Below are 23,684 nucleotides of genomic sequence, written 5' to 3'. Positions count from 1 at the left end.
GTTGTCACAAAATAATAGGAGGCAAAATGTCTTGAGGCCCAAAGAAAGGAAGACCTACTTTACTGGTAATAGATATTTAACATAAATAGTATATTAGTATGTCTTTTTTAAAAAACAGTTCTCGACAGAAGAAGGTGGATTATTTTAAGAAATTGTATATTGTTTGGATCTAGCAATTCCCAGGGATAGAGAGAACTTCCAGGAACTTGAACTTCATGTTTATTAGAGATGTGTCCTGTGTTGTAGGGTAGAGATTCTTCACTGAGGTATACCACAGCTGGCGTGAAATATTCTTTAAGTTATTGATACTTTTATCCCATTGTCCATAAAGCATAATTGTTGAGAGTATGGCCTCAAGATCACAACTGATCCATGTTCTATTTCTGAACTTACTAGCTGACCCTTGATGAGATATGAGACTTGGTTTCTTCATTAGTATAATAGGACTAAAAATTACCCATCTGCTAGAGTAATTGTGAGAATTGAATTAGAGTATCGGTCTGAAGAGTTTAACTGGTACATGACACTCATTAAAGTTGCGAAGTGTGATCTGTAATTTTATACTCACCAAGGAGGCTTAATCACTAATTTTTTTTCTTAAATATTTATTTATTTATTTGGCTGGGCCGGGTCGTAGTTGCAACACATGGGATCTTCGTTGCGGCCTGTTTAGTTGTGGCATGAGGGCTTCTTCATTGCAGCATTCGGACTCTTAGTTGCAGCATGCGTGTGAGATCTGGTTCCCCGACCAGGGATGGAACCCGGGCCCCCTGCATTGAGAGCACGGAGTCTTACCCACTGGACCACCAGGGAAATCCCTTAATCACTAATTTCTAGACATCCTCATCATCTGAAATGGTGCACAGAACAGATCATTAAATATTCCAGGAACTTGCTGAGATATCCCTATCATAAATTAATACTTCAGCATTCTCAAATGATGCTGGTTAACATTAGTCTATCATCAGGAACCTAATTATTTCCAGGAGGTCTAGAAAAGCTCTGTTTCTGAACCTTCAGTAAGGCTACAGAGCTGCTTGAATAAACCTACTGGTGTTCAAGGCCAATCTGTAAGATTTCTTGGGCAATAATAATGGCTAACTTTTCTTGAGCATTTACTGTGGGCCAAGTACTCTGCTAACTGCTTTACCTGCCATATTGTCTCAGCCTCACAAATGACTCTTCGAGGTAAGCATTACAGTTCTCTATTTTCACAAAGAGAAAATTAAAGCTTGGAGATGCTAGGTAACTTGCCTAAGGTCACCACACAGTTTGTTAAATGGCAGAGCCAGAAGTTGACCCTTGGTCTGCCTGTGTTCTCGGCTATTATGCTGAACTGCACAGGATTCAAATCAGGAAGACCTGGTTTCAGATCCAGTTCCACTTCTTTCCAAGAATATGATTTTAAACAAGTTATTTTTGCCTCTCCAAGCCTCAGAGTCTTCATCTAAAACACAGTATGAGCACCTCCCATGTAGGCTTGTTTGGAGAATTAGAAATAAGGTGTGTGAAGTGCCTGGCACGGCTTCTAATACATGACAGAGACTCAACAAGAGGCGACTCTTATTGTTTGGGGCTCTGTGGATTGCTTTCTTCCTTCCCCCTTGGCATGAGATCTCTGTGTCTCTTTCAGATAAAAGTAAAACCTTTATATTTTCAACTGCAAATACATGCTAGAAAATAATTTGGTTATTTAAATCAGAGAACAACCGAGGCTGTTGCCAGTTTTAAGGACTGACATTTTTCCTACATAGCCACATAAAATTTTCAGTTTTTATTGTGATAAAAAATATGTGACAGAAAATATGCCATTTTAACCATTTTTAAGTATACAATTCAGTGGCATTGATTACATTGACACTGTTGTGTAACCGTCACCCCTGTCTCTTTCCAGATCTTTTCCATCACCCTAAGCAAAATCTCTGTAACCATTAAGCTGTAACTCCCTCCCCTGCCCTCAGCCCCTCTAATCTAGTTTCTATTTCTATGAATTTGCCTATTATAAAATTACACATAAGTAGAATCATACAGTATTTATCCGTTTGTGTCTGGCTTAATGTTTTCAAGGGTCATCCATGTTGTGGCATGTATCAGAACTTCATTCCTTTTTATGGCAGAATAATATTCCATTGTGTGAATATATCACATTTTGCTTCTCTTTTCATCCGTCAGTGAACATTTGGGGTGTTTCCACCATATTAGCCACATGCACTTTTAAAGTCTCATTTGAATTTGGATTCTCTCATGAGAGAGATCTTGAAGACACTTTATTAAAATGGTTAAGAATTCTCCTGCCAATGCAGGGGACACGGGTTCGAGCCCTGGTCTGGGAAGATCTCACATGCCATGGAGCAACTAAGCCCGTGTGCTACAACTACTGAGCCAGCACTCTAGAGCCCATGAGACACACCTACTGAGCCTGTGTGCCACAACTACTGAAGCCCGTGCGCCTAGAGCCCGTGCTCCACAACAAGAGAGGCCACCACAATGAGAAGCCTGCGCACCGCAATGAAGAGTAGCCCCTGCTCGCTGCAACTAGAGAAAGCCTGCGCGCAGCAACGAAGACCCAATGCAGCCAAAAATAAATTAAATAAATAAATTTATAAAAATAATAATAATTACTTTTCAATTAAAAATTATACTCTAGTTAGAATTCATTTAGGTCTAAACTAAGTTATTCTAGTCAAGTTAAATCATTTTACTTTTCATATTACATACTTCTTAGTGGAGCTATGTAGTATATATTTTAAGGAAAATGATACCAGCCAGATTTAGATATTTTTATATTTGACAAGCAGTACTTTTATGCCTGAATCAAATAAAATATTCCACTTGCAAAATAGTTGAAATCATGTGATACAATCAGTGTAGAGCTCATGTTTTGTTTTATACTTTGTTTTCCTGTTTTTAAAAAAATTTTACTTTACTTAAATATATATTTATATATATTTACTGACTTTCTAAAGAGCAAATAAACATTTCTTTTTATTAGTTTGAAGAATTTACAAAATTCTTTATCACTGAGTTTTTCTCAAAATTGCTGAAATATTATATTTCATTCAAATCCAAAGTAATACTTGGCAAGCATAAAAATATCTAAATCTGGCTGGCATGATTTTTCTTAAAATGTAATATACTTTTGGATGAGAAGAGGGGGTAAAACATGACTGATACAAGGCTTAAAATCTATTTTGTATATCTTTAAAATGTTAGAAGGATTCTTGGAGTAGACTGAGATTTTTTTCCAAGTCTTAAACTAAATAGCCTAGAGTTAATCATGGCCCTCTTTTTTTTTTTTTTTTAATTGTATAAAAGGAATCTGTTGACAATCCTAAGGTACTTCTCAGGGCTTATTTTTAGGAAGGATGTAATGAGAATATAGTATAAATATATGCTACCTGAATTTTCCCCCATATACTTTTTAAAAAATTTATTTTAAAACTATTTTTAAATGTTTTCATTTGTAAATATTGCTGCTGTTTGGCCATATAACGACTTACACAAGTAACTTTCACTTGTTTGTTAAGTGTCCAGGGATAACATGAGTGATTGGTTTTAGCAGACAACCTTTAATTTAGCAGATAACCATTAATTTCTTTCTTCAAGGCAGTGGTCCCAACGTGATGCACATTAGAATAATCTAGAGAACTTCAAAAAATATGTCAGTGTTTGGGCTCGATCCCCAGAGATTTAGATTTCAGAGGTCTATGATAGAAATTTGACAAGCTCCATAGGCAGTAAACATACAGCCAGGGTTTAGAACCATTGTATTCAAGCAAGAACTAGGTGAGGTGGGGTAGGGTTGTAAGTGGGATAGAAGAAGTAGAAATGAGCCTTAGTCATTTCTCTCTTCCCTACTTACAGTAGAACAACCCAGGAGAAGAGGAAAATCAAAGATCCCCGAAAATCCAGAGTTTAAAAAATGAATGTTTTTTTCTTTTTGTCATTGTAGACATTGAAGGACTTTAATGAAACTTAAACGGTTCAACAAAAGATGCTCTAATGGATGACAGTGAAACTCCTACATATAATCTGCAGATAGAACCACAAGTTGGATGTCATCCTGGTGATGGCGTGGAAAGTACTGTAACATGCTTGCCCTCTGCATCAGATGAAAATGAAAATCAACTTGATGGTGATGGGCATGAGCTTCTGACCAGCAGTGACAGTGCAATGGGTAAACCTGAAGCGTTTGAGCCGGACAGTCTCAACAATAATGAAAGCTGCACATCAAGCTGTGAGGTGGCTGCAGGTGAGAACTTGGAAAACACTGCTTGTGAAGGCCCAAAAGATGGACAGGCCTTCTTGAGAAAGGACCAAAAAATACCTGGAAAAAGTTCAAGAAGCAAAAAAGGCACTGTTAAGAAGATACCACAAGGTATTTTTAAAAAATTATTTATACTATTGTTTAAGAATAAAGTCTTCCCATCCCATACTGTGTGTATTGTCCTGCTTCTTGCTTTTCTTCTCTTAATATATTCCAGAGCTAGTTCTGTGATAGCACATACAGATACATCTGTGTGGTATGCCATGCATGTGACGTATGTCTCTATAGTGTTCCATTATATGGGTGTACCATAAAGTATTTAACCACTTCTTTATGGCTGTTCGCAGCATTCTGATGTAATAAGTGTGCTGAAATTGACATTCTTTGTACCTGTCTTCTCACTAGGTGCTTTAAATATATATATATATATATATATATATATATAGCCTCCTTCCTTTATATATTAGACCATTTTCTACCAATATCAACCTTAAAAGTTTCCTTCTTTCATCACTTTGGCTTTGATTTCTACCCTGTGAGTTTATGGGCTAGTACAATCTTACTCAACCTCTTTATAGGATCTTTCCATCTCACTTAGTAGGTGAGTGGTAAACATTAACATGTATTAATATACATCATCTAACAATGTTGAATAAGACATCTAGCTTTGTATTACTTTGGTTACAAAGTAAATCAGAGTATTTCTCATCTGGCTTATAATTTGGCAGTTAAAATTTGGAGCTGTGGACTTTTTTGCCTGAGTCACAGGGCACTCTTGGGAAAAGGCAGCCTCTCGTTATTTTTGATCAAAACCATTTGTCTCTAGAGAGTTCTTGACACCCTAGACTGGGACTCTTTAGTGTAGCACCACTTTACCCACACAAACAGCTGCTCTAGTGAACAAAATGGAGTGTCTCCTCTCTTCTGCTTCTTTGGCTGATTAGAAACATAGCCAGTCTGTCCATATCCTATTTTTTATTTGTATTTGTTTATTTGGAGTAAAATATGAAACTTCCTGGTTTCTACAAATCAATCCTTGTTTATTCAATCGGGCAGTTTGATAACTTTTTAATGTAACTCATTAAACTCATTTGGCTTTCCAATTAATGGATCCCTTTTTCTTTGCTTTTCCTTAGTAGACTCAAAGCAAATTAAAAAAATTTTTGACAAGAGAAGTGAAAGCATTTTCTTAAAAGAACTAATTGTAAACAGATGATATATACAGTGCTATCTGTATATAAATTGATTTATTCAGTAACCATAATTCAAGTGCTATTTGACTGTTCCTTTCTAATCTGATCTAGTGATGTTTTTAAGAACTGACACCTAGTTGCATATATATAAGGGTCAATCATAGCTTCAGGATCCATGGCTCCTTTTATTTCTTCTTTCCGTGACCTATTCCAGTTACCCTAGGTGTGATTATATAATTTCAAGTTATTTAGTGATTATCAGTGAGCAGATATGTGTAAAATACTGTCCCCTTATGCATTTGAAATATATGACTTATAAAAGTTAGGGACAGCCTTTATACAGATTATTTTAAAAGTTATTTTATATATCTTTAATAAAATGAGTTTAAGAGTGTAAGAAAACTGAATTAGGAGTTGTACAACCTAAGTTCAAATCTTACTTCTGGTCCTGGGTCACTTGGTGAGACTTAACCATTCTGTACTTTAGTTTCCTCATCTGTGTAATGATGATGTTCATCTACATATATCTATAAAACTCCTTTCTGAGCTGTGAATTTCTCAGATTTCTGAATAGAGATGGTATAGTCTAAACTCAATTAAAATTTGGTGATTCACCTCCAGTGTATCTATAGAGTTTTTCATGTATAAGCGGTACGTTGGTACATTTTTGTTTTTAATCATCATCTTTAGCTGGAGTACTGCAAAAGCCCCCTAAAGATGTCTCCCATCTTGTTTCTTGCTAATCCATTCTTCATGTCAAAACTAAAAATGCACAGAGTTTATGGTTAGAGATCTATGGGCATATTTACTCTTTACTATTTAATTCTAAGATACTAAGTAAATAAAGTTTCACAAAATTAGCAGATAAGTACTTTTCTAATAATAGAGTAGCTTCTCAAATGTGAAATGAAATGACATATAAAACATGATATTCAATTCCAAACCAGAAATAAGTTTTTTGTAGGTGGGTGCCCTCTCAACAGTTTTTTGGAAACATACATTAAGGTGAATTTATTCACTGTTATGCTTACCTAGTTTAATTTGTAGTAATTTTTCATGTATCCAAAAGCTAGTACTAGGGGAAAAAAATTGGAGCAATAGTATTAGGGGACATCATTATTTACTGGTTTTCTGGAAGCAGCATTTCTGTAAACCTGCTAAAACCTGGAACTTGTCCCCAGGAAAAGTCCAGTTGTCATTATGTTACAAGAATTTTTTTTTCTTAAGAGAATGGAGCAGGGTTTCAAGCTGCATTGCATCAAGTTTTCACTGTGGTTAAATCTGGTGTAGCTTTAGGTAAGTGTCCTAAAAACGAATGAAAATGAATCAATAATATTTTTAAATTTTTTATTGAAGTATAGTTGAAACCAGTAAATTTTTAACAGCTTGATTGAGATATAATTCACATACTATATAATTCACTCATACATTTAAAGTATACAGCAGTTCAGTGATTTTTAGTATATTCACAAAGCTGTGCAATCATTGCCACAGTCAGTTTTAGAACATTTTCGTCACCACAAAAAGAAATCCCTTACCTATTAGCAGTCACTCCCCATTTCTCAGACTCTGCCCTTAAAAAGCCTATGGGAGCTCTCACGGGCATGCGTTTGTTAAATTCCCTTGGAGTTTCGTGAGGTTCATTTCTTGAAATGCTTTTTCAGATCTGCTGTATATAAAATCTAAATATTGAGTTTAGGATACTCAGACAAATGTGTATCCTAACTAAGTGAGCCTTTTATATGAAAGGAGAAAATAAATAATGGTTTTTGAGTTCAGGACAGTCTGGCTGGAGGCAGAGGTGCTTAAATAATCAGGTAAGCTTGTAGAGCTAGACATTGGCTTAGTGTGGCTCATTAAATTTCCTAACGAATAATTAGAGCTCTGCTTCTTTAAGGGCTCAGCAAAGCAAACAAGCTGTAAGAAGTGCTGTTCTTTCCACTCAAGTAAAGTGCCCTTTGTGGCATATGAGAAGAAAATAAGGATAATCTTTTGAATGTTTATATGTCAGAGTCTCCTATGATGACACATTCCTACTAAAACGCTTAAAACATGAGTGATTTAGCTAGTGAAAGTAGTGGTCTTTCATCCTTGTTTGAGTCCCATCCCCCAAAACAGTCCTGAGGTATTAATAGTAATTTTCAAGACGCTACCTAAAATAAAGTTGTGGCTATTTTGATGTCTTTCCTTCTTTATATTGACATTGAAAAAAATGCCTTCATTGCTGTAATTTCATATTATGATTCTTTGAGCCATTGCACAACTAAATTCCTCAAATCACCTGCATATGCTCATGCGTATCTTGGCCATAAGTTTGGAAAATGGATCAGAAATAAATTTGAATACATGGTTATGTAGTTCCTATGCTAAGACTCTATGTGCTTTGTTCCTTTTATTTTCCTTCCAAAATTTCCTCTCTCAAAGGTTCAAGTTAGTGCCATGAAAATAGAAGAGTGCTCAACATTTAAATATCTTCAGTTGTTGGCTAAACACATTTAAGCAGTTAAAAGGAAATATTCCTTCCTTTTCCTCAACACTACATACTAGTATTATGAGAGATAAAGTTGAAAATGAGCCAGCTTCCTTCTGACCTGACCTGGGGTCAAAGGGATAACTTATGTAATTATAGCATAATTACCATTTGCTTTGCATGGCACATTCCCCTCCTGTGCCCTCAGGTGGCAGCCTCTGCCTTTAGAGGGAGCAGCACAGGGGTCTGTGGTTAGGAGCTCAGGCCACAGTCAAGCTGCCCTGTGACCTAAGGCAAGCGACCTGACTCCTCTCAACCTGGCTCCTTATAAATTAATGGCTAAGGATAAAATGAAGCACTTAGTAGACATTCCAAGTGGTAGTAGCACTGTTTTCTAGATTGGGCGTTATTGTCTGATAGGATAATTATCTTTGTCAACTGAAAAAAAGAAAAAAGCACAACCTAAAAGTTGAGAATTAAGTTTTATTTGGCGACAAAACTGAGAACTTAAGCCCAGGAGACAGCCTCTCAGATAGCTCTAAGGAACTGCTCCGAAGAGGTAAGGGAGGAGCCAGGATAGTAGGAGTTTTTGCAACAAAGGCCAGGTAGTTGGAACATCAAAAGATCACTGTTAACTAGAGAAAACCAGACATCTCAAGGAATTTAGCGCTTTTCTATGAATGGGAAGATGCAAGAGTCTGGGCTCATTGAAATCATTCCTTTGATATACACCTCAGCTTTCTGGGGCCAGTATCCTGTGCTTGCTTATCCTGAGTCTCCTCTGGGTGAATCATTGGGGTGGCTGCAGAGGCTGACTGTTAGAGGGTGGGCATCCTCTTTCTATCCTCAGTTCCCTCAGGGTTCACCTTCTGGGCAGCTGTACTGTGGTGGCTTGATGGCTGCAGCATCCTTTGTTTACTGATATGGCAGGCAACATTTTTTCTTTAACATCTTACTAAGTTCACTGATTCTTTTTCCTGCTTGCTCAAGTCTGCTGTTGAATCCCCTAGTGAAGTTTTCATTTCAATCACTGTATTTTTAAGTTCCAGAGTTTTTGTTTCACTTCTGTTGATAATTACTATCTCTTTAATTCATATTCTTATTTTGTTCATAACATTGTTTTCCTGATTTCCTTTAGTTCTTTGTCCATGGTTTCCATTAGCTCTTTGGGCATATTTAAGACAGGTGATTTAAAGTGGTTTTCTAATCCAACATTTGGGCTTCCTCAAGGATGCTTCCGTCAGTTTATTTCCTCTGAATGGGCCATACTTTAGTGTTTCTTTGTATGCTGTGTGACTTTTTGTTGTTGAAAACTGGACACTTGAATATTATAATGTGGTAACTCTGGAAATTATATTCTCCCTCTTTCTCAAGGTTGGCTGTTCTTGATTGAAGTCATGGTTTGTATTCCTTTTCCATTCTTTATGGCTCTATGCTTAGGTCCTTCCTTAACACTTAGCCAGACCATTTACAATTCTGCCTCAGCCTTCACTTCCTGCTGCCACTGAGCTTATTCATCCAGTGGGAAAAGCTTAAGGTGTTCTCCCGTCCCTAATAAGCATGCTTCCTGGCCTGGGCATATGTGTAACTTTCTAAATTCCCTACTATATGCCAGCGCTTTTGAATGCTCTGATTTCCCAAAGAAACTCTATCCCTGGCCCTTGCTCCCTGGTTTTAAGCAGTCTATTGTATACCTCAGTTGTGAATTTTTTGCCCCAGGTGGCTGCAGATTTTTTGATCACTTGATAATGTAACAAAGCAAGGGCTTCTGTGCCCCCAGCAGAAACTCTAGCACAAACTCTGAGAGCTGGTGTTTGCAGCAAAATAAGGGTTTTTTGCAAGGCACCAAGTGAGGGAGTGGGAACCAAGTCTTAGATCCAATTCAACTTGGTCTTTAAGTTATGGGTTTTTTTGTTTTTTGTTTTTAGGGGAAGAAAGAGAGGCTGGGATTGTCATTTTGTGACATTTCTTAGTCAGTGTTTCAGGAGTCAGTATGTCTCTGGTTTACAATTTTCAGGCCAGGTGGTCCACAGCTTGGGGAAATCTATTAGCTTATCTTGCCATAGAGAAACAACTTGAGTTTGTATGTTAATGATGATATCTATAATAGTAATTTTAGTACATTAATGTTATCGACAACAGCAATTTTAGTCATCTGACTGGTATGTTTGTGTTCAGTTAGCACAGGATTGAGGTCAGAGAGGACAAGAAAGGGAATGAAGTTTTGCATAGAGAGATTGATCATAAACTCAGCAGGAGAACTTGGTTTTAGGGGCACTTGGTATAAGTAATGCTTGCCAGCAAAGCCTGCTGCTTTTCTGCTCTGAGGGGGTTCTGAGTTAGGTGAAACAGAGGTGAACACCTTGCATCAGTCCTTCGGGTAGTCCCAGACAGGTTCGAATAGAGAAACAATAATTTTCAAGTAAGGTCTGCCCTGCTTCCTTTGGAACCAGGGACCAGTGTCCCATATAGGGAGGGTGCTGTTGTCTTCAAGACCGTTGCTGAGCTGGAGAGGGCAAGGGCTTTTAATATGCCACAAATCTCACCTACCGGTTTTACAATGCCTTTTTCTTGATTCAGCATTCACTTTGTTCCTGTATATCTGTGACTGTTTTTCCAGAGTTCTGACAAAGTTGATTTCGGTAGTTCTTGTTTTTGTTTTTAATACTTCTATGAAGGGATGGGAGTTTGGAGCTGCCTACTCCATGATTTTGCTTATATCACTCAACACCTTTTAATTTTAGGGTTTCCAATAGCAAGAGCTATGCCCAGATGCATGGATTGAAAATGCTCTGAAGAATACTACTGTTTCGTATTTTTGTTTGATAGCACCTTTTTAGATAAGGATGCTGTTGATTAAGAAACATCACTTCAATCTTTGGGAAGTGATATTATCTTTGTTTTAGAGATGGAGGGCGCAAAAAGCTTAAATATTGAAGCCTCATAAGGATACAGTGGTTGAAAAGTTTAAATGCAGTAGAGCTCCAGGAAAACAGTTTGGTAGTTCCTCAAAGTTAAACATAGAATTACCGTTTAATTCAGCAATTCTACTTCTAGACATGTACCCAAGGTAATTGAAAGTAAGGACTCAGATACCTGTACACCAGTGTTCATGGCAGCATTATTCACAGAAACCAAAAGGTATTAACAACCCAAATGTCCATTAACAAAATGTATGAAACAAACAAAATGTATGGAAAAAAACATATATAGGGAAACATTATTCAGCCTTAAAAGGAGTGATAAACTGATATATGCTACAACATGGATGAACCTTGAAGACATTATGCTAAGTGAAACAAGCCAGACACAAAAGGACAAATATTGTTTGATTTCACTTACATGAGGTATTTAGACTAGGCAAATTCTTGGAAACAGGAAGTAGAGTAGAGGTGTCGACTGAGAAAAAAGAAGGCAGAACCTAGAAGTTGAGAATGTTTAATTTGGCAGACTTTCTGAAGACCTAAACCCAGGAGGCAGCCTCTCAGATAGCTCTGAGTGGCTGTTCCTAAGAGGTAAAGTAAAAGCCAGGAGATACAGCAGTTTTTGCAACAAAAACCAGCTAGTCAGAACATGGAAAGATGACTGTTAATTAAAGAAAACCAGACATCTCAAGTTAATGAATTTAGTGCTTTTCTATGTACAGGAAGATGTGAGAGTCTGGGCTCATTGAAATCATTCCTTTGATATGCATCGTAATTATCTAGGGCCAGTATCCTGCTTTTTTCCATCCTGAATCCCATCAGGGTGCACCACTGGGGGGCAGCTGCAGTGGCTGATGATGGTGTCAGGCAGCCTGTTTGTCTCCATCCTGAGTTCCCTCAGGGCTCACCGTATGGGCAGCTGCAGTGGCTAATGGCTTGATGGCCGCAACCTCCTTTGTTTACTGATGTGGCAGAGGATTCCAGATGTGAAGCAGGAGGGGAATGGGGAGTTAATGTTGAATGGGTACAGAGTTTTGGGGGTGATGAGAAAGTTCTGGAAATGGTTAGTGGTGATGGCTGTACAACATCGTGAATGTAATTAATGTCACTGAATTGTACAGTTCAAAATGGTTTTATGTTACCTATAAAAAAAAATCACCAAAAAAAGTTCATAGAGCTCCAGACTCACTGGTATGGACATATAGAGTTAATTTGATTGCAGCTTGCTGAGTTTTAAACAAAAGTTCTTGAGTATTTATTGAGCACTTACTGTATGACTGCCACCATGATGCATGCTTTGTATGAAATAGCTCATTTAATCTTCTCCAAAGCCTTACTAAGTACCACAATTAACCTCAGTCTACAGATGAGGAATCTGAAAGCACAGAGATAAGTAAATTGCCCAATATCATACTGCTCACAAGTGACACTCTCAGGATTTGATCCCAGGCAGTCTGACTTCAAACTGAGCCTGATTGTTAGACCATGCTATTTGACTTTTTCTGAATTCTAATGTGTGTTTAAAGGAAAGTTCTGTTTCATGTTTGACTCACCATACTTTGCCTTTTCTCTGAGTATGTTGCCAGCCGTGCTTCTTCAGAACAATTCCTGCTTGCCAGCCTCAGCAAGATGAAACATAATCAGAGAAAGGGGTAATGGTTCACTCTGAAGGAAGTGGTGGAGTTTGGTTTGTTTCAGTAATTGTCTCTGAATCCCGGTATAACTTTTCCTCAGATTTCGTTATTAGATCTAGTCTCAATGTAGTGAAAGGGATCTTCGACAACTGGGTCAAGGAAAGTATTTTTATGAAAGCAGTGAATGTAGGTTTTTTCCCTAATACTTTTATTCAAAAAGCTCAGTGTTCTTAGTTGAAAGAAGAGAGGTCATGGAATTGTGGATAAATAGCAGTGTGTCTTACTTTATTTCTTATCTAAATGTAATTTCTGAGGAGAGTCTGTACAGGGCAGTATCCCCGTTTAACAGGTAGGAAAATTAAGAGGTTGACTTGCCTAGAGTTGCAGAACTAGAAAGCAGTCAATTTGGGATTCAAACCCAGGCACCTGACTTCAGAGTCAAGGCTCTCATTTAAGCTCTGATGAATTTCAATTGCTTTATCTATAATTTCTAATACCCACTTTATACTGTTGTGAGAGTCCAGTGGCGTAGTGAATATGGGCTTGTAGTATACTCCATGGTACATACTCACATTTAACCAACTTTTTTCCCAAGAAGTATTTTAAGTACCTGCTCTGTGTTAGGCACTGTGCTCAGTATTGATGTCACAATGGTTAATCATACCCCTGCCCTTTAAAAGCTGACAGACCAGGCAGAGGGAACAGCATGAACAAAACGCAGATTGTTTTCTAAAGCCCCACAAACCTGCATATAAAATAGCTTTCTTATACTCTTGAGTAGTAGTATACAGTATATGAAATGCATTAAGCCTTCATTTTTTAAAATTGAAGTATAGTTGTCTTATAATGTTTTGTTAATTTCTGCTGTACAGCAAAGTGATTCACTTATACATATATATACATTCTTTTTTTAATACTCTTTCCCATTATGGTTTATCCCAGGATATTGAATATAATTCCCTGTACTATACAGTAGGACCTTGGTGTTTATCCATTCTGTATATAATAGCCTACATCTGCTCACCCCAACCTCCCACTCCATCCCTCCCCCAACCCCCTCCCCCTTGGCAACCACAAGTCTGTTCTCTGTGAGTCTGTTTCTGTTTCATAGATAGGTTCATTTGTGTCATATTTTAGATTTCACATCTAAGTGATAGCGTGTGATATTTGTCTTTCTCTTTCTGACATACTTAGTATGATAATCTCTAGTTGCATCCATGTTGCTGCAAATGGCATTATTTCATTCTTCTTCATGGCTGAGTAGTGTGTGTGTGTGTTTGTGTGTGTGTGTATACATACACCATATCTTCTTTATCCATTCATCTGTCGATGGACATTTAGGTTGTTTCCATGTCTTGGCTATTGTGAATAGTGCAGCTATGAACATAGGGGTGAAATGCATTAAGCCTTTAAATAACCCTTCTCCCATCCCCAAACATCCCCATCAGCTTAGTTTACATTATTACTTTCACTATTTTATCCTAAGTATAGCCGTTGCTGCTATCTTTACCTAGGCCTTGATGTCTTCTATGTAGCATCTTTTCAACCCCCATTTTGCCTGTGATAATTTTTCATTATCTTAATTACTACCTAAGGTATGAGATTTTTACCTTTAAATTATCTAGTCACATCATTCTCCCTGTCACGCAGAGAAACAGTTAATATCCCTTCGGTATATTAACAAATGGCAGATTTTAGATTATTAAAGAAGAATACTATGAGTAATTATGTCAGGGTACATTCCTGATGTTTCAGGGTAAAGGATACTGGTACTGTTCTTCCACAGGTGTATCTCTTGACCACTATCGGAGACAGATTCTAAATTGAATAAAATAACTGTGTCAAAACTGACACAAAACTCAGGTGGTGTGATGAATTGAATACAATCTCTCAGTTAAGGTAATTCCTCTAATCTCTGGCCCAAGGCAGTTACAAGTAATTTTTTAAAAAAATGTGAAACCTCAATAGGTACATGTAAGCTATGATGTCTATTTTAGAACTTGATGAAGTTGACAGATATTAAATTAAATGAAGGCCTATGATTGAATGTCACCACCTACATATACTTATAAATAGAATCACCAAATTGCTTAATGAGGTGTTTTAACTATAGCCCATTTGACTTTCACAGATGAAGATAAATAGAATTTTTTGCTCCTATGTGGATGTGTAGATTCATATCTAGTAAAAGAAAGCTTCTTTTGTATTGAGTGACAATTCGTAATTAAGGTGAAATTATATGTGCTGATACATGTTTTGATTTGGCTTTTCTCAGTAACTATAAATATAGTTTTACCAGAAAAGTTTTAATATATTTAGAAGAAATTTTTGTATTAATTGATGATATATTCTTAATTTTTTCAAGCAAAACCTTTGTAAGACCATGTGACATGAGAAGTAATGACATAAAAATTATTTTGAACTCTACATGGAAAAATACTGAAACTTCCATGTTGTGTCATAAATGCTTGATTACTATTACTTTAAAATGTTTTAGTACATTATAAAGGTATCAATTCACAATATTCTAATCTTTCTGAGTACTCATGGTTATGCTAGTGTTTATTTTCTTTATTGTCTTTATTAAAAATAAGTTTAATCATGTTCAAACTTATAATATTGGTGACTAATAGATAAGCAATTTAATACTCCAACGTAGTTTTTATAATTCCTATTATTCACATGACATTAGCAATATGAGCTTCATTAGCTTTATTTACACTTTGCTCTGAATGTTTTCTTCAAAGTGAAAAAAGAAATGTAAAAGCACACTGTCTGAGAAGTGCTTTATGATTCCTGTGACCTTTTTAATTCAAGTGACAGTAAAACCTCTTTTTAGGATAAGCTTTGGGAGTACACCCACCTTTTGCATTCACTATCTCATTTAATTCTCACAATAATTTTATAAGTTGGTAGAGTGTCCAGATTACAGATCAGGAAACTGGGGGGTGAAGAGATTGACGGATGTGCTGCAGGTACAGCTAATACGTAGTGGAAGTAGGATGGGTACTTAGGGCTGCCCTGATTTCCGTCATTCTTCTTCCAACTCTTTGGGAATACGTAGTTTTCTCAGTATGAGTTCTTTATCCTAGTAATGTGAAATTAATAAGGACGTATTTTAAGTAGTTTAAAAATCGATTATCCAGAATATGGCTAAATCCTGTTTTCCTATTGAATATTTTGTATGCCTAAGGCAAAGTATATCCTTGTCATTTAATAACATGTATAGTAACAATTTATATGTTTCTTTAAACCATGATAAAATTATTGTCCTTAAAGCTTGACAGCACTGGAAACAGAAACCTGCTTTTTAGTATGGAATGTGGCAGAATTCTTGCAAGGCCATGCACTTATTTTCTTGCATGAAACTCTGATATGCCACTGTTTATGCAATCTACATTTTATGCAAAGTTAGTCACAGTGGTTAAAAAAATACAGTGTGTGTGGGGGAGGGCAGCTAGAAGATACTTGTATTAGACAGATACCCTTACCTTCAATTTTCTTAAATAATTGACAGCCTTGTTTACAGTGATATTTTACATTTCAATTTATTTATTTATTTATTTAAATTGTACGTGTTTAAGGTGTGCAACATGATGATTTGATATACATAGTGAAATGATTACTACAGTCAAGTTAGTTAACATATCTCCTCACATAGTTACCATTTATTGTGTGATGACTGCAACTGAAATCTTCTCTCAGTATATTTTCAGTGTACAATACAGTATTATTAAGTATAGTCATCATGCCTGTACATTAGATTTCTAGATTTATGCATCCTACAACTCTGTACCTTTTGATCAACATCTCCCCGTCTGCCCCCACCAGTCCCTGGGAACCATCATTATACTACTTTGCTTCTGAGTTTCATTTAAAAAAAAAATTTTTTTTTTCAGATTGCACATGTAAGGTGAAATCATGCAGTGTTTGTCTTTCTCTGTCTAGCTTATTTCACTTAGCATAATGTCCTCCAAGTTCATCCAAGTTGTCACAACAGGCAGGATTTTCTTCTGTCTCATGGCTGAGTAATATTCCATTTTATATGTGTACCACCTCTTCTTCGGCTGTTTATCCATTGATAGACACTTGTATTATTTCCATATCTGGGCTATTATAAGTAATGCTGTAATGAACCTGGGGGAGCAGATATCTCTTTGACTCTTGATTTCATTTCCTTTGGGTATATACCCAGAAGTAGGTTAGCTGGATAATATGGTAGTTGTAGTCTTACGTTTTTGAGGAATGTTTGTCCTGTTTTCCACAATAGTTGTACCAATTTGCATTTCCACCAACAGGGTACAATCAGATTGTTTTCTTGCTATTCATTTGTTTGAATTCCTTATATATTTTGGATGTTAGCCCCTTTTCAGATGGGATGGTTTGCAAATATTTTCTCCTATTTCATAGGTTGTCTCTTCACTTTGTTGATTGTTTCCTTTACTGTGCAGAAGCTTTTTAGTTTGATGAAATCCCATCTTCTACTTTTGCTTTTGTTGTCTGTGCTTTTGGTGTCATGTCTGAAACATTATTGCCTAGACCAATGTCAAGAAGATTTTCCCCTATGTTTTGTTCTAATTGTATGGTTTCAGGTCTTACATTTAAATCTTCAGTTCATACTGAGTTGATTTTTTTTTTGATTTTTGTATATGTAGTGAGATAAGTGTCCAATTTCATTCTTCCACATGTGGAAAACCAGTTTTCTCGGTACCATTTATTGAAGAAACTATCCTTTCTCCAATTATTTGTTTCTTGCATCTTTGATCAAGTTCATAATTGTGTGGATTTATTTCTGAGCTCTCTGTTGTGTTCCATTGGTCTGTATGTCTGTTATTATTGCCAACCATCTTATTTTGAATACTAAAACTTTGTAGTATTTTTTGAAATCAGGTACTGTGATGCCTCTAACTTTGTTCTTTTTACTCAAGACTGCTGTGGCTATATGTGATCTTTTGTGGTTCCATATACATTTTAGGACTTTTTTCTATTTCTTTGAAAACTGCCATTGAAATTTTGATAGGGATTCCATTGAATCTGTAGATTGCTGAGTATTATAGATATTTTAAAATTCTTCCAACCCATGAACATAGTATATCTTTCTATTTATTTGTGTCTTCTTAGTTCCTTTCATAAATATTTATTGTTTTCAGTGTACAGAGCTTTCCCCTACTTGGTTAAATTTATTCCTAAGTACTTGATCGTTTTAAAGCTATTGTAAATAGGATTTTTTTCTTTATTTCTTTTCCAGATGGCTCATTGTTAGTGTATAGCAACGCAACTGATTTTTGTATGTTGATTGTATATTCTGCAACTTTACTGAAATCATTTATTAGCTCTAACAGTTTTTTAGTGGCATCTTGAGGGTTTTCTATTTTATAAGATCATATCATTTGCAAACAGAGACAGTTTTACTTCTTCCTTTTTGAGTTTGATGCCTTATATTTCTTTTTCTTGCCTAATTGCTCTGGCTAGGACTTCCAGTACTGTGTCGAATAGGAGTGGTGAGAGTGGGCACCTTTGCCTTGTTCATGACCTTAGAGGAAACTATTTTAATCTTTCACTGTTGAGTATGATGTTATCTGTGGGTTTGTCATATATGGCTTTTATCATGTTGAGGTTTCCGTCTGTAACTTCTATGTCAAGAGTTTTATCAGGAAAGGATATTGAATTTTGTTAAGTAACTTTTCTCACCTCTACTGAGATGATCATATGATATTTATCCTTCATTCAGTTAATGTGCTGTATCACATTGATTGATTTCTGTATGTTGAACCATCCTTGCATTCCAGAAATAAATCCTGCTTGATCATGGTGTCCAGTCCCTTAAATGTGCTGTTGAATTCAATTTCCTAGTATTTTGTTGAGAGTTTTTACATCTTTATTCATCAGAGATATTGGTCTATAGTTCACTTTTCTTGTAGTATCTTTATTTGGCTTTAGTATTGGGGGAAATGCTGGCTTTGTAAAAATGGGATTGGGACTGTTCCCTCTTCTTTGATTTTTGGAAGAATTTGAGAAGGATTGACATTAATTTTTCATTAAATATTTGGTAGAATTCACCAGTGAAACTATATGGGCTTGGGCTTTTCTTTTTTGGGAGGTTTTTGATTACTGATTCAACCTGCTTACTCATTACTGGTCTGTTCATATTTTCTATTCATGATTCATTCTTGGTACGGTCTATGTTTCTAGGAACTTATCCATTTCTTCTTGGTCATCCAATTTGTTGACATAAATTGTTCATAATAGTCTCTTATGATCCTTTTTATTTCTGTGGTATTAGTTGTAATGTCTTCTTTTTCATTTCTGATTTTATTTATTTGAGACTTTCTCTTTTTTTCTTATTGTAGCTAAAGATTTGTCAATTTTGTTTATCTTTTCAAAAAACCAACTCATTGTTTCATTGGTCTTTTCTATTGTTTTTCTAGTCTCTATTTCATTTGTTTCTATTCTAATCTTTATTGTTTCTTTCCTTTCGCTAACTTTGGTCTTAGTTTGTTCTTTTTCTAGTTCCTTGAGGTATAAGGTTAGTTTAAACGTTTATTTGAGATCTTACTTTTTTTGTAATGTGGGCATTGATTACTATATAGTTTCTTCTTATCGCGGCTTTTTCTGCATCACATAAGTTTCGATAAGTTGTGCTTTCCTTTTCATTTTTCTCAAGATACTTTTTACTTCCCTTTTGATTTCTTTTTTGATCCATTGGTTGTTCTGGAGTGTGTTGTTTAATTTTCACTTACTTACGAATTTCCCAAATTTCCTCCTGCTATTGATTTCTAGTTTTATAACATGGTGGTCAGAAAATACACTGGATATGATTTCAGACTTTTAAAATTTGTTAAGACTTGTTTTGTGGCGTAACATATGATCTATCCCGGAGAATAACTTGATAAGATCCTGTACTCTATTGCTGTTAGATACAATGTTTTATATAGTTCTGTTAGGACCTTTTGATCTATAGTGTTGTTCAAGTCCACTTTTCATTATCAGTCTGTATGATCTATTCATAGCTGAAAGTGGGGTATTGAAGTCCTCTATTATTATTATATTGCTGTCTATTTCTCTCTTCAGTTTAGTTAATATGTGCTTATATATATTTATATATGTGCTTGGTTACATATCTCTTTACAATTATTATATCCTCTTGATAAATTGACCCCTTTATGTGACCTTTGTCTCTTTTGACAGTTTTTGACTTAATTTTGTCTGATATAAGTACAGCAACTCCTCCTCTCTTTGTTTATCATTTGCATATAATACGTTTTTCATCCCTCACTTTCAGCCTATGTGTGCCTTAAAGCTAAAATGAGTCTCTTGAAACAATTGTTGGATCTTGTTTTTTAAATCACTCAGGCACCCTATGTTTTTTGATTACAGAGTTTAATCCAGTTACACTTGAAGTAATTATCAGTAGATGAGGATTTACTATTGCCATTTTATAAATTGTTTTCTGGCTGTTTTGTAGTTCCTCTCTTCCTTTCTTTCTGTCTTCATTATTTGATAATTTTTATAGTGGTATGCTTTGATATCTTTATCTTTTGTGTGTCTACTGCAGGATTTTTTTTTTTGGTTACCAAGAGGCTTATATAAAACATCATATATATATATGTGTGTATATATATATATATATATATACACACACACACACACACACACACATATATATATATATAATTGTATTTTTAGCTGATGACAGTTTAATTTTTACCATAATCAAAAAGTACAGTTTAGGGAATTCCCTGGAGGTCCAGTGCTTAGGACTCTGCACTTTCACTGCTGAGGCGGTTCAATCCCTGGTCAGGGAACTAAGATCCCACAAGCTGCAGAGCATGGCAAAAAAAAAAAGTAGTTTAACTTCTCCTCCCCTGACATTTTATGTTATTGATGTCACAGTTTACATTTTAAATATATAGTTTATCCATTAACACTTTATTGTGGCTATAGTTACTCATAATACTTCTGTCTTTTAACTTTTATACCAGAGTTAAAAGTGTTTACGTCAATCACGTGATACATTACATTAACAAAATGAAGAATAAAAATCATATGATCATCTCAATAGATGCAGAAAAAGCTTTTGACAAAATCCAACACCAATTAATGGTAAAAACTCTCCACAAATTGGGTACAGAGGGAATATACCTCAGCATAATAAAGGCCATACATGACAAGCCCACAGCTACTGTTATACTCGACTGTGAAAAGCTGAAAGCAGTCTCTCTGAGATCAAGAACAAGACAAGGATGCCCACCTTTGTCACTTTTATTCAACATAGTATTCAAAGTCTTCCATCAGACGAGAAAAAGAAAAGGAATCCAAATGGGAAAGGAAGAAATAAAACTGTCACTGTTTGCAGATGACATGATAACTAAGCATAGAAAATCATAATGATGCCACCAAAAAACTATTAGAACTCATCAATGAATTTGGCAAAGTTCCAGGATAAAAAATTAGTACACAAAATCTGTTGTGTTTCTATGTACTAACAACAAACTATCAGAAAGTGAAATTAAGAAAACAACCCCATTTACAATTGTATCAAAAAGAATACAATAAGTAAATCTAACTAAGGAGGTAAAAGACCTGCACTAAGAAAGCTACAACACTGATGAAAAAAACTACAGATAACACAGATTGAAAGATGTACCATGCTCATGGATTGGAAGAATATTGTTAAAATGACTGTAGTACCCAAAGCAATCTACAGATTCAGTGCAATCCCTATCAAAATACCAATGGCATTTTTCCTAGAAATACAGCAAATAAATCTAAAATTTGTATGGAAGCACAAAAGACTGAATAGCCAAAACAATCTTATGAAAGAAGAAACAAGCTGGAGGTATCATGCTCACTCATTTCAAGCTGTTCTACAAATCTACAGTAATCAAAACAATATGCTACTGGCACAAAAATAGACGCATATACCACTGGAACAGAATAGAGAGCCCAGAAATGAGCCCACACTTATATGGACAATTAAAGACAATGGAGGCAAGAATATACAATGGGGAAAATTTAACCTCTTAAATAAATAGGGTTTGGAAAACGGGACAGCTACATGAAAGAATCAAACTGAGCCACTTCCTCACACCACAAAAATAAACTCAAAATGGATTAAAGACCTAAATGAAAGACCTGAAACCATAAAACTAGAAGAAAACATAGGCAGTACACTCTTTGTCATTGGTCTTAGCAATAGTTCTTTGGATATGTTTCTGCAGGGAAGGGAAACAAAAGCAAAAATAAGTAATTCAAACTAAAAAGCTTTTGCACAGTGAAGGAAACTATCAACAAAACAAAAAGGCTGACTACTGAATGGGAGAAAATATTTCCAAATTATATATTTGAGAAGGGGTTAATATCCAAAATATACAAAGAACTCATACAACGTGATTTCAAAAAACCAGACAACGCAGTTAAAAAATGGGCAGAGGACCTGAGTAGACATTTTTCCAAAGAAGATGTACAGATGGCCAACAGTCACATAAAAAGATGCTCAAGACTGAGCTCTGCCCACCAGAGCAACACCCAGCTCTACCCACTACCAGTCCCTCCCATCAGGAAACTTTCACAAGCCTCTTAGTTAGCCTAATCCACAGGAGGGCAGACAGCAGAAGCAAAAAGAACTACAATCCTGCAGCTTGTGGAACAAAAACCACATTCACAGAAAGATAGACAACATGAAAAGGCAGAGGGCTATGTACCAGATGAAGGAACAAGATAAAACCCCAGAAAAACAACTAAATTAAGCAACCTTCCAGAAAAAGAATTCAGAACAATGATAGTGAAGATGATCCAGGACCTCAGAAAAACAATGGAGGCAGAGATCGAGAAGATGCAGGAAATGTTTAACAAAGACCTAGAAGAATTAAAGAACAAACAAATAGAGATGAACAATACAATAACTGAAATGAAAACTACACTAGAAGGAATCAAGAGCAGCATAATTGAGGCAGCAGAACAGATAAGTGACCTGAAAGACAGAATGGTGGAATTCACTGCCACGGAACAGAATAAAGAAGAAAGAATGAAAAGAAATGAAGACAACCGGAGGGACCTCTGAGACAACATGAAACGCAACAACATTTGCATCATAGGGGTCCCAGAAGGAGAAGAGAGAAAGGACCCAAGAAACTATTTGAAGAGATTATAGTCGAAAATTTCCCTAAGATGGGAAAGGAAATAGCCACCCAAGTCCAGGAAGCGCAGCGAGTCCCATACAGGATAAACCCAAGGAGAAACAGGCCAAGACACATAGCAATCAAATTGACAAAAATTAAAGACAGAAAAATCGTTGAAAGCAACAAGAGAAAAACGACAACATACAAGGGAACACCCATAAGATTAACGGCAGATTTCTCAGCAGAAACTCTACAGGCCAGAGGGGAGTGGCATGCTATATTTAAAGTGATGAAAGGGAAAAACCTACAACCAAGATTACTCTCCCTGACAAGGATCCTATTCAGATTCGATGGAGAAATCAAAAGCTTTACAGACAAGCAAAAGCTAAGAGAATTCAGCACCACCAAACCAGCTCTACAACAAATGCTAAAGGAACTTCTCTAAGTGAGAAACACAACAGAAGAAAAGGACCTACAAAAACAAACCCATAACAATTAAGAAAATGGTAATAGAAACATACATATCGATAATTACCTTAAATGTGAATGGATTAAATGCTCCAACCAAAAGACACAGGCTTGCTGAATGGATACAAAAACAAGACCCATATATATGCTGTCTACAAGAGACCCACTTCAGACCTAAAGACACATACAGACTGAAAGTGAGGGAATGGAAAAAGATATTCCATGCAAATGGAAATCAAAAGAAAGCTGGAGTAGCAATACTCATGTCAGATAAAATAGACTTTAAAATAAAGAATGTTACAAGAGACAAGGAAGGACACTACAGAATGATCTCGGGACCAATCCAAGAAGAAGATATGACCATTATTAATATATATGCAACCAACATAGGAGCACCTCAATACATAAGGCAACTGCTAACAGCTATAAAAGAGGAAATCAACAGTAAGACAATAATAGCGGGGGACTTTAACACCTCACTTACACCAATGGACAGATCATCCAAAATGAAAATAAATAAGGAAACAGAAGCTTTAAATGACACAATAGACCAGATAGATTTAATTGATATTTATAGGACATTCCATCCAAAAACAGCAGATTACAC

The 23,684-nt window shown here is 35.9% G+C and overlaps 1 protein-coding gene across 3 annotated transcripts in view; it reads left to right on the top strand.

Annotated features, from left to right (window-relative positions):
• The window catches only part of CNST (consortin, connexin sorting protein), a 115,740-nt gene that overhangs the window by 35,712 nt on the left and 56,344 nt on the right, over window positions 1–23,684 (top strand). For all 3 annotated transcript variants that reach the window (XM_060128347.1, XM_060128357.1, XM_060128365.1), the window contains exon 2: window positions 3,953–4,378. In XM_060128347.1, coding sequence (XP_059984330.1) covers window positions 4,003–4,378 — 376 coding nt within the window. In that variant the 5' untranslated portion in view covers window positions 3,953–4,002. The remainder of the gene's footprint in view (window positions 1–3,952; window positions 4,379–23,684) is intronic.

This window comes from Lagenorhynchus albirostris, chromosome 2 (genome assembly GCF_949774975.1).
Source record: "Lagenorhynchus albirostris chromosome 2, mLagAlb1.1, whole genome shotgun sequence".
In the NCBI taxonomy this organism is placed as follows: Eukaryota; Metazoa; Chordata; class Mammalia; order Artiodactyla; family Delphinidae; genus Lagenorhynchus; species Lagenorhynchus albirostris.
This window is presented reverse-complemented; position numbering and strand designations above follow the sequence as displayed.